The sequence below is a fragment of the Bubalus bubalis genome, chromosome 3 (genome assembly GCF_019923935.1).
Source record: "Bubalus bubalis isolate 160015118507 breed Murrah chromosome 3, NDDB_SH_1, whole genome shotgun sequence".
NCBI lineage: Eukaryota > Metazoa > Chordata > Mammalia > Artiodactyla > Bovidae > Bubalus > Bubalus bubalis.
Genome location: NC_059159.1, coordinates 15,997,810 through 16,009,935, shown reverse-complemented (window position 1 = coordinate 16,009,935; position 12,126 = coordinate 15,997,810). Strand labels below are relative to the sequence as shown.

Sequence of the window (12,126 nt, the reverse complement as noted above, 5' to 3'; positions counted from 1 at the left end):
AAAACCTCCTCTAGGATCGTGACTCTGCTCCTCTTTGTTCCCCCAGCGCTAGCCACCAGGGCTTTTGAAAGCCTGAAGGAAGAAACGAGAGCATCTCCTGTGGACTGGGTGCTCAGGACACTGTGCTGGCCAGTGGTGGACTTTCTGGACTCACATGACTCGCTGTCAGCTTGTCAGTTTCTGCCCTGCTGATGGGAGGAATGCCCAAACCACTTGGGCTGGTGGGGAAGGGATATCCAACCCTGTTTCAGAACCTGGAGGGCGCCTTGGGAGCCCTGCCTGAGTTCCCTTCCAGAGGCCAGGGGGCTCCCTGGTGAGAACTGTGGCTGGCACATCTAGAGAGAGGCAAGCAGATAGAAGCCTGTGAGACGACTTTGAGAAGAAGCATCCTGTGTTTTGGCTGCTCAGACAGGAACAGAGAGAGGGCAGCTTAGCTGAAGCTGGCGGATTCTGAACCTCCTTGAAAATGATGTGAGAAAGGGGAGGCCACGCGAATGATCTCTGAGGCAGCTCAGTGTGGTCAGAACTCTGGGATCCCAGTGAAGGAAGTCACCAGCAGGGACTTAGCTCTGTCAAGCAGCTAGCTGTGGGGTGCCGAGGACTTTGCTAGCCGGACTGCTAACCATTTTTTAGGGCCAAAGGGTGGATAGTGGACTCATTCTAGGGGACTCGAGGGGATTTTATGGGGGCTCACTTTGGGGCCCTGCAGCCTCTGGATTGATACTTGGTAAGAATCTCAGCCCAGCAGAGATGGAACGCTCCAAGTGAGCATCTCTGGCCCCATACCCTCCTTTCAGCGATGGGGAAAGATTTGCCCAAGGCAAGGGTAGTAAAAAAGGAGAAAACAACATTGAATTTGTTATTTCCAAAAACAGCACTGAGGTGGACAGCACAGGAAACAATAAAATTTATATTACCGTTTCATAGTTTTTTATTTGATTACTCGTGGTGGCAGAACGTGAATCTTCTTTGCATTAGGATCTAAATGTCTCCGTCCAGCTCTGAGCCCAGACGTCCCAAGTACCTTTTCTAAGGTCGCTCAGGAAAGGAGAGATGGACGTGGGCCTGGACTCTCTAACACCCTCTCAGTCCAGTGTTCTGCGCTGCGGTGACCTGTTGCATAATACGGAATAACTGTGGTTTGTCTTCGCTTTTATGAAATTTCCATTTGATCCTCTGAGATCCGCCAGCAGTCCGGTTGCTGGTGAGAGCGATGCTGTCTTCTGGGACGTCCAGGGACAGATTTCCCCTGGCTTTCTGGATACAGCCCCCATCTAGCAAAATCACGACACCCCTTTGCGACAGGGACGCTAACATGGGGTTCACACAAATGCTAAAACAAGACTTGCAAACGTTGGCGCCTCCGCACCAGGCACGGGGGCCCTGCCTTCCCCTCCCCCATCTTTGCCCTGGGCTCCGCCCCTTCCCCACCCGGCCGGGGGAGGGGTGGGTCCTGCTCCGCGTGGAGGTAGCGGCCGCTGGAGACGCTGGCAGAAAGAGGCGGGACGCAGGGGGCGCCAGTGGCCCGGGTCTGGCCGCCTGGGTCAGCCGCGCGCCCCCGCCCCGCCACGCGGTGAAGTTTGCGGAAAGTTTTGCACAGCCAGCCGGGGAGTTGTGACGCAGCGTCTGGGGCTCCAAGCCCGGACCGAGAAGCGAGGGAAGGCGAGGCTGGGAGAGAGGGAAGCGGAGAGCGAGAGGAAAACAGTGCACGCCGGGGTCCTCCTCGACCCCACGGATCCTCCTCTCCCGCTTCCCCTTCTCCCTCCCGGGCCCCGCGCCCGCCCGCTCTTCCTCCCCTTCCCCTCCCACGCTGCCCGCTTCCCTTCCCCGCTGCCCCTCCAGCCCTCCTCCCCGGGTCTGCGCTCCTCCCTCCGCCCTCCCTCCGCCCGGCCTGCCTCCTTCCCTCCTCCTCCTCCTCCTCCCCTCCTCTCCCCGGGAGGCATCACTTCGTCCCGGCCCGGAGAAAGACGCGAGCCCCTCGCGGGCGGTCCCCACAGCCCAGCACCCCTGCAGCCATCGCGCTCCGCGCCCGCGCTCCCTCGGTCCCCGCATCCCCCGAGCGCCACGCCGCGGGCATGGGGCCCGGCCGGCCGGCCCTCGCGCCCTGGCCTCATCACCTGCTGCGCTGCGCCTTGCTCTTCGGGGGTCTGCACCTCGGCCGCCCCGCCGCCGCCGCCGCCGCCGCCCTCCCGGGTAAGGCGCTTCCAACTTGGTCAACTTCGGGGGCCGGGCGCGGGGAGCGCCGGGGAGCGGGTCTCTCTCGACTTTTCCCTCCTTCCCCCCCCGCCCCCTCCTTTGCAGGACGTGTGTGCGTGTGTGTGTGTGTGTATGTGTGTGACTGGGTTTTAAAAAATCGTCTCCGCTTTTCTGAAAGCGGGGCAGAGGGTGGCGGGGAGGACAGGGGTGAGGAAGGAGGAGCGCGCCTGGAGGTGGGGGAGGACCTGAGTGGAACCAGATGTGGCGGGCGGCGGGGGAGGGGAGCCCGGGGGTCTTGAGCCGCCTCGGAGGAAGAGGGCGGGCCCCGGGAGGACCCCCGCGCCCGCCCTCTAGGACCACCCGGCGCCTGCCCTGCGCTGGGCCCGGGGACCTGCAGGGCGCGTCCGGGGAAACCAGCGGAGACTCCAGGCCGGGCTCCTTGCTTTGCTTCGGGACCAAAGCGTTATTGTTGTTTTTGAATTATTCGTTAGGGCTTGGTTGCCCTTCCTGGCACCTCGGGGGTGTTGGTCTTTTCTTTTACACACTTGGTCTTCAAAGGACAGCCCGTGGCAGGCGGCATCCGCATCAATTGAACGGAGCTCTGTGGGGCAGTTTTGTGTCATCAGAAGGATGTAGCAGGCTTCGGCAAGGGTGTGTATGTTTGTGTGTGTGTAGTGAAGAGAGTGTTGTGTGGGCGGCTCTGACCCAACTGGCACCCCTCCAGAGTGGACAGATCTTGGGCGGCCAAAGAGCTGCTAACGATGCACAAACCCGACCAGCAGAAAACAAAAAGCCAAAGCTGTGTCTTCTCTTCCTGCTGCTCTTTCAAAGGGTGACAGTGAAGTGTGGGGACAGACAGACCCACTCAGCGGTAATCCCAGGGGGAAAGGGGAAGATCTGCTTGCGGGGGTTGAGGGGGGGTGGGGGGGTACGCAGGAGTCAGAGCTGGAACTACCCGGGAGTGTGGTTATTACAGCCCAGGTGCTGGGCCTATGGAAAAGGCTTGGTCTTGTTTTATGTTTAATTTAGGGATGAGGCTGAGTGAAAGGGGACAGTCAGTGCAGCGTGTGTAGTTTTGTGCAAAGCCCAGACAGCCTCCTGGAGGATCCGGGACCTCTAGCCATGGCCAGTGCTTGCTGAGTTTGCCTGCCCGCCCGTAGGGGACCGAGACACTTATCTGCCCAGATTGTGCCCAGCCACTGCGTGAGGTGGGGGCTGGGGTGACACATATGCATGCCGAGCAGACCCCACCTGCTGAATTCCAGACCCACCTGGAACTGAATATCAGACAAACAGAATCCAGGCAGTAACTCCCCACCCACTGCAGGTCAAGGCACCCAGGCTGCCCCCTGCCTTGCCTTGCTGCTCTCCTGCATGCAGTTTCGCCCCCTGTGAAGGCAGGCCCGGTGGGAGGGGTGGAGGAGCCATTCCCAGAGCCCCAGAGCACATTGTAAAGCCAGGCAGGCCCTGGGAGGGTTGTGGCCAGAGTGCTGACTCAGCCTTTTCCCCTGTGGCGCCTTTGACAGAGTGAGCTGGAAATGCCCGGGTAGAGGCTGGGTCAGGGGAACCGCCTGGAGTGGTCCTCTGCCTCTGGGTCTCCTCCTGGCCCCGCTTTGCCCTTCCTCGGGCTGTGTCCGTGGGTTTGAAGCCCCCATAGCCGTGGAGGGGCCTGTCCCTAGTGGCACTGCATTGGTCACTCTCGAAGAAGCTTAGGTGTGAGCAAGGGTGGATGGAGGGGACATGGGGTGGGGATGGCCTGGTCCCCAGAGCAGCAGTTGAGCAAGACATTGCAGGTTCTTCCCTGCTGTGTTCCCTCTGCCCAGAATACTCCTCTTTCAGCAAATTCCTTCTTCATCCCCCTCTACCTGACGAATTAGGTGGTCCCTGGGAAGAATTTACCAGCACCAGGATCCGAACGGCCCCAGGAAATGCTTGTGGGAGATAGGATTTGGTTTGGCAGGCCAGCCCTGCTGGGTGAAACTTACCCTGGGGGCGGGGTGCTTCCTGACCACCAGGAGGGGAGAGGATGGGACACCGCAGAGCCCCTTGGTGTGGGATGGCAGAATCCATCTTTTCTCCACCATCCCCTGTGGAGTACCCAGAGGAGTACCCACACAGCTTGTGGCTGGAAGACTCTCTGTTAATTGCAGTACTGATGCATTTTTGTAGCTTTTACTGCTCAGTGCTGAGCCAAATACTTGGGGAAGAAGGAAGGTACAGAGGAGTCTAAGTTGCATCCTCAGAGAAAAATTTTGTTGGTGGCACAAGAAACTGTGAGGCAAGGGGTCACCAAGGCCCCCAGGAGGGAGGCAGGGAGGGGAGCAGAGCAGGGAGACTGGGCAGGCAGGCTGGGCTGTGCTGGAGAGGCTGTGGAAGCTGGCCGGGCTGGGGTGGAGAGATCCTGAGTAGGGTGGGGGAGAAGCTCGACTGAAGAGGAAACTGGCCAGGTTTCCAAGAGGCCAGAGTGGGGGAGCGACTTGCTGGCTGGCGGTGGGGAGCCCTGGAGAACCCCTGGGAGTTTCTGAGCAGAGGAATGAGGTGCGGATTAGAAAGAGGGCTGCTGGGAGCCCCGGGGATCAGGTATCCAGGTGCAGGAGCCAGGATACCTTGGGAAATCTTTCCATGGGGACAGACTCTGCTGTCTAAAGGACAGGGAGGGAGGCATTCCTTTGGAAAGGCATCAGGTACTTGCTGCTACTGCCGGAGTCAGCCAGACAGATCGCCTGCACTTCCGGCCCAGGTCCTGGTGAGTCATGGAGTTCAGAGCCTTCTTACTGCCCCCATCCGCCCATCCGCCTACAAAAGTCAGTCTTCCTTGCTCCCCCGACCTTCTGTGAGCTGCCAGGACTGAGACAGTGCCCAGCTGAGCTGTGGTTAGTGCTGAGATCCGGCCCTCCCCTGGGGTGACGTGAACAAGGTGAGGGTGTAGGCAGAGGCGGCCAGGGTCTTGGTCCCCATCGCACACAGGAGAGAAATCTCAGCTTTCTGAGGCCTGCAGGGTGTGGTTGATTTGGGCCGATGAGAGGATTTCAGAAGCCCCATGAAGTTCTCAGAAGAGCATTCACTTGGATTCACCACTAATTTCAGCTTTGAATAGGAGCCCCATTGCCCCTTCAGCAGGGTGAAGTGGTATCGCAGTGGCTACCATTCTTCAAGCGCGGGGCGCAGGGCTGCACGCGTGCTGTTCGGGCAAAGGCTCCTCCCAGTCTCGTAACCTCTTACACGTTGGCTGTCAGTAGCTGAAAGATGTTAGGTTGTTTGCACAAGACCCTACCTCCTCGCCGCTAGAAGGTGGTCAAAGTGAGATTCGAACCCAGGTGTGGCTACTCAGCCTGAGCACTTCAGTACCAGCCCTCGCTGAGAATCTGTTAAGATTAACACTGTGAAATAGGTATGTTAGGAAAGGCTGGAAAATTCTGTGGTAGAGGGTACCCCCCCCACCCAGAGCTCCAAGTCCTCTGGAACGTCCTCTCCCCACATGTGCTCCAGAGGGGAGTCCCGGGAAGGGGTGGTGGGCATCCTCTGTTCCCCCCCAGCTGTCTGGTGTCTCCCCCCGTCCCTGGGACCCCAGACGCAGGACCGGGCCCCCCTCGGTGTCCTCAGGGGGTCTGAGGTGCCTGCTCCCAAGGGACTGAAGGAGTCCGGTGGAACAAGAGCCCCACTACCCCGAGGTCAGGGGTTCATGTTCATTCAGCCAATCTGTCAAAGGATGTTTACTGAGCCTGGGCGGTGCTGCAAGCAGGAATGACCTCCGCCTTTTCTTGTGAGCCCACCTCCCCTGCACCCCCAGTGGGGGTCCCTGGGCTTGGAGGGCCTGGGCATTGCCAACAGGAAGTGTCCTTCCTGTTTAGTCCGTTATGAGAGGGGGGGTGGGGGGGCCACCAGTTTCCCATAACTGGATCCTATAAATCTGGGTGGGGTGGGCCATTGAGCGGTGATGCAGCTCTTGGACCTCACCCTGGGCCCTGCAGATCCCAGTTACTCCTCAGCAGGAGCTATGTCGTCAACAGGCAGGATGAAGGCTGTGCAGTGGCCTCAGCCAGCTCCAGCTCCTCAGAGGACAGGCTGGGCTGGGACCCCACCCTCGGCCCCACATGGAACTCCGGTGGCTAGTTAGGTGCCTTCCTGCCCTTCCCCCTCTTTGGATCCTCTGTCCCCTCTTCTGAGCCCCTTGACCATGTATACCCCTCCCATCCTGCCTGCCTGGCTGGGCCCATGCTCTCTGTCTCTCCTCAGCCCTGCCCTCTCCCAACTTGAGTTCCCCACCCCTAAAAAAGCCCTGATTGTGTTGCTAGATGGTGGCTAGGAACCCTCAGCTTCTTCTCAGGCCCCCACGCATTACCCCTGCTCTCCTCCTGCCTCCCTGAACCTTCGCCCCCCCACCTCATTCCCTGCCATCTTCAGGCCTTTGCACACACCCTTCCCTCTGCCTGGCATGCCCTCCCCTTCTTCTGGCCTGACTGCCACTGCCCTTCCTTCAAGACTCAGGAGTCTCAGAAGGACCCAAAGGGGTCCTGGTCACTGCCTCTTGGGCTCGCCTGGGCTAAGGAGACAAGCTCACAGAGGGTAAACACAGGGATAAACACCAGAATGGAGGGGTGGCCTTTTTTCCTTGGAGGTCATCTCTAGAAGGACACGGTGAGAAGCTGCTGTAGTGGGCTTGGAGCTCCTACAGGGAAAAACAGCAAGCCCATTGCCCAGCCTCTCCCGACATCCTCAGAAAGTGTGTGGAATGGAGGACAGACACAGCTCACCACAAGGTAGACTGAGGCAGGAGGTGGGTGGCTGGGAGCACCCTGCCCTGCTTCCTCTTAGAGGTAAATCAGCACAGCTGCGTGAACTCGGGCAGAGCCTCCCGTTTCTTCATCTGTAAAAATAAAATAATAGTCCCTCATAGGGGTGTCGTAAGACATGACATAATAGATGTATGAAATACATGAAACAATGCTGGACAGTCACGTCTCAGCAAATAATATTAAATTAGTGCTATTTTTTATTATGGGGAGAGAAAACCTGAAAAAATACAATCCTCAACAAAGTTCTAAATACCTGCAGCCACTTTTTTAATCAAAGTAGCTCTTTTGATTATCCATTATTGCTTGGTGACACTTTGCTAACTACCGTTAAGTGCCTAAAAGTAACCATACTTTTTCTGAAAGTAAATTTAAATCCTAAAGAAAAAAAAAAAACAACCCATCCTCAGTTGTCTTTACCCCTTAAGCCACTCAATTTACTCCCCTCCTGCTGCTTCTCTTTATAATGAAACTTCTTCAGCTAAAATTCCCTTGGAGCCAAGTTCCTGGGACTCTGCCCTTTCAGCTAACGGTCATTCCCCCTCATCTAGCCTTCCCCCTGAGAAGCTGCCTCCCAGGGGTTCTAGTAATTAGGCTTCCTAATGACTAAATCCCTGCCCCTGCTCTGGCCTCACCTTGTAGCATGCGTGCTGCCGATAGCCTGTTTTATAATACATGCTGTGTGGAAAATGGTCAGCCCTACAGGGGTAAAGTTTCAAAGATTTGAGGTCCCCACTTCCCTTGACCCGTAGCCTAACAGTAGTTACTGTCGGTGGTTGAGCCGATCTTCCCTTTTTTCTGCGTACACACAAATACTCCTTTTACACAAACAAGCCCATGTTTTATGCTGTACAATACATTAAATTGTATTTGTAATATTCGTGGCCTTTCCATGACAGGCTTCAGAGCTGTGTCATTCTTAACGATGCTCAGTAGTCCATTGGAAGGATGTACTGTCTTTTGGGGGGTTTTTTTGCTGCTTCCCTGTTGATGGGCACTGTTTGGAAGTTCTCTCTCGCTCTGGCCTCTGCGATGCGGTTTGCATCCGGGGTCTCCGCCTCCAGCCTCAGTCCAGAGTCCACATCGTTGCCAGACTTACGATTCAAAAGGGCCGCTTTTATCGCCAGTCTCAACTTTCTGAACTGAGAATTTGAGGCCTTCCACGGTCAGGTTCTAGCCTGTCTCTTCAAACCCTTGAGCAAGTCGCGTTCGGATGCCCTGAGTCCTGCCTGTGAAGCCCCTGCTTCTCTCTTCGCCGCCAGAAGGGCGTGGCTCCGCAGGTGTGGCTCCGAGTCCCCGCTCTGACCCGCAGCCTTAGCCTTCTAAAAGGAGCTTTTCTCCCGTCTCCGGTCGCAATTCATCGCTGCCGCCGCCCAGGTGGAGACTCTTACCCCTTCTTCGCCGACTGGAAGCACCTCCAGGGCAAGGCTTTGTCAACCCGGCACAGCCTCCAACCTTGGACACAGTTGCTGCTGCTAAGTCACTTCAGTCGTGTCCGACTCTGTGCGACCCCCATAGACGGCAGCCCACCAGGCTCCCCCATCCCTGGGATTCTCCAGGCAAGAACACTGGAGTGGGTTGCCATTTCCTTCTCCAATGCAGGAAAGTGAAAAGTGAAAGTGAAGTCGCTCAGTCGTGCCCGACCCTCAGCAACCCCATGGACTGCAGCTTTCCAGGCTCCTCTGTCCATGGGATTTGCCAGGCAAGAGTACTGGAGTGGGGTTCCATTGCCTTCTCCTTGGACACGGTATCCTTTAGTAAATATTAATTGAATCAAACAAAGCGGACAGGTGTTCCAAAGAGCTCTCCTCACAGGTTTTATTTAGTGTAATTGACGTATAAGATTGTATTAAATTTAAGGTGTACACATAATGATTTGATGTTTGTGTATATTGCAAAATGGGGCTTCCCAGGTGGTGCGGTGATAAAGAATCCGCCTGCTAATACAAGAGACTCAGAGATATGGGTTCCATCCCTGGGTGGAGAAGATCTCCTGGAACCCCCTCCGGTATTCTTGCCTGGAAAATTCCATGGACAGAGGCGCCTGGCTGGGCTACAGTCCATTGGATTGCAGAGAGTCAAACTCACTGAGCAACTGAGTGCACACATATTGGAAAATGATCTCCACATACGTTTAGTTATCATACTGTCCATCCCCTCACATGATGGTAAGTTTATTCCTGTGATGAGAATTGTGTTTGTAGTAGTAGAAAGGCAATGAAGAGAGTTGCCCTTCCAGAGTTTTAGGTGATGTTACAATCGTGAAAAACATATGGCATTGAATTAAACAGAAAAAGAGTCCAGTAGACTGGAGTAAATTTCAAACATAGATCTAGACTGTTACAAGAACTAACGTGGGACATGCCAGAAACAACACACTGATATGAAAAGGAATCCGTGCTTGTAAATGGTATGGGACAACTGGATTATAATTTTAAAATTTTAGTTTCAATTTCTAGCTGATTGCAGCTGAGAAAATTCAGCTGGCAAGTTTGTCATGTAGAAAGTGCAAAGATCACTAGAAATTAACTTTCAAAAATACATAATTAAGCTAGTGAAAACAGAAAACCTAATCATGGCACATCTGTGAGGAAACTCATCTGTATGACTGGGGCATGTAAATTAGTTCAGTTTTTCTGGATTCAGTCTTTCAGACAAGATGTAAGAAACTAGATAAGTAGCACTTCATATCCTTTGACCTCGTAATTCCGCTTGGGGAATTTGTAAGTCATTAACCGCAAAAAGGAAAAAAATGTTCATAGAAGGACTGTTTGTAGTAGCAAAACAAATTGGAAACCATCTAGAAGCCCAATAGCAAAAGCATAGCTAATCAAACCAAGATATCTTAACACAATGGACAACTTACGTAGTTCTAAACAACAAATACAGAACTAATGCCAGTATGTGGAAATACATCTAAGAAGGAGACTTCTCATGACCACAAAACAAGCTTACAAAATAATTTGTAATTACTCTGGTAGTAATTAAGTGAAGATACATGGCTGATCCCTGACAAGCAGTTTCTCATTCATTCGGTTAACTGTTGTTTTTGTTTTCCTGAGCACTGATAATGTGCTACGTGTAGTATTTGATGCTGAGGACACCGAGGCAGGCATGGCTCCTGCCTTCCTGAAGCTTACATTTTAAGAGCAACACCCCACCGCCAGCGGAGAGCAGTGTTCCAGAAGCAAATTGCACCGATTTCATTTTAGGTGCAATTTTACGTTTGTTAGAAGAAAGATGGAAGCAATAGACTGCTCAGAAATCTCAGACACAGGGTCAGGAACCTGTCTGACCACAAAGAGAACAGCCCTGAGTCAGAGCAGCCTGGTCAAGTAGGAATTCAACAGGAAATGGCCTTGTAGTCAGTCTTGGTCCCCAAGGAAAGGATTTCCTAACTTCACAGATGCTTAACCTCATTTCTGAGGATCTGAGGAGATAAGTAAGAGTGGTTTAGAAGCACTGTTTTACAGTAGCCAAAACAAAAATGCACCTTGAAAGAAATATGGATAATTATAGAGGAGAAACACACAATGAAGTATAATGCAGTAGTAAGCTGACAGACCTCGACGCATGCATCAACGTGAGTGATTCTTAGAGACAAAACGTTGAGTGGGAAAAACCTCAGAGGACTACCTTGGTATTACACTCGCTGTCAAACGACTAGAAGAGTTGCGGGGAAAATGCAGTGAGCATGCGTATACTGTCCACCTGGAAGCACCAGTGGTTAACGTTTGGCCACATTTGCTTTACCTCACTCTGTGTGTGTGTGTGTATGTGTGTGTGTTTGTGTGCATGCGCGCTGAAGCTTTGCATTACTGATGACATTTCACATCAGTATTTCACCATGTATCAACTAAAAACAAAGACATTCTATAAAACCATAATCACATCCAAGACAGGTAACAGATGCAACAGTTCTTTTTTTCTAATATGCAGTTTGTGTTTGAATTTCTCCAGTTGTCCCCATGATATCAGCTGTTGTTTAAGTCCAGGACTTAACTTGATGTCGTGTTTCTCAGTCTCTTTTAATCTAAAATGGTTGGTCTTTTTTTCTTTTGTGACATTGCATATTTATTTATTTGGCTGTGCCAGGCCTTAGTTGTGGCACGTGGGACCTTCGATCTTCATTGTGGCATGTGGGATCTAGTTCCTCAACCAGGGATCGAACCCAGGCCAGCTTCATTGGGAGCTTGGAGTCTTAGCCACTGGACCGCTAGGGAAGTCCCTATGACATTCCATTTTTGATGACTTCAGGCCAGTCGTTTGATAGAATGTTAGCAGTCATTTTATCTGATTGTTTAATCGTTAAATTCATGCTAAACATTTTTGGGAGGAAAACCACAGGTGTGGGACACAAATGAGTTCTTTCCATTGTGTCACATTAAGTTAGTTTGTTCCCTTATTGGTGTTGCTGACTTTGATTGCTTGGTTCAGATGGTGTCTACCAGATTTCTCCACTAGAAAGGTACCTTTTCTCCTTTTATTTGGTAGATAATTTAAGACACTATATTCTTTAAAAAGCAAAGTTGCTCCTAGCAGCACTATTCATAATAGCCCCAAACTGAAAACTACCCAAACGCCCATCAACAATGGAATGGTTCAGGTGTGGTGGTTCCACACAGTTCTAGCATACAGCAGTGAGAATGCGCAGCCTACAACACCTGCAACAGTGTGGAGGAAGCGCACACAACTACTGAACCAGAAGCAAGGCATCCATGCCATATGATCCCATGTATGTGAAGTGCAAAGAAGAGGGTAACACCGACCTGTGCTGCTGCCTGCAGTCAGACAGCGGTTACCCCTAGTGGAAGAAGCTGTAACCAGAAGGTGTCGCAAATAACATTTAGAAGAAAAACGGGAGATATCTGGAACATTTATGGCAAGAAGCTCATATAAACCAATGAGAAAAATACAGGCACCTCCACTCGTTTTTTTCTAATTATTATTGAATTTATTTGTTTTGGCTATACTGCGTCTTCATTGCGGAGCATGGGCTCTAGAGTGATGCAAGGGCTTAGTTGCCCTTTAGTATGTGGGATTTTAGTTCCTGGACCAGGGATTGAACCCATGTTCCCTGCATTGCCAAGTGGATTCTTAGCTACTGGACCACCAGGGAAGTTCCTCCACTAGTTTT

The 12,126-nt window shown here is 52.8% G+C and overlaps 1 protein-coding gene across 2 annotated transcripts in view; it reads left to right on the top strand.

The window, feature by feature from the left end:
- Positions 1-1,460: 1,460 nt before the first annotated feature.
- MRC2 (mannose receptor C type 2) overlaps positions 1,461-12,126 on the top strand; it is a 61,159-nt gene continuing 50,493 nt past the window's right edge. The window contains exon 1 of one of the 2 annotated variants that reach the window (XM_006044909.4): positions 1,461-2,193. In XM_006044909.4, coding sequence (XP_006044971.4) covers positions 2,076-2,193 — 118 coding nt within the window. In that variant the 5' untranslated portion in view covers positions 1,461-2,075. The remainder of the gene's footprint in view (positions 2,194-12,126) is intronic. The other variant, XM_025279889.3, reaches the window with a different exon arrangement.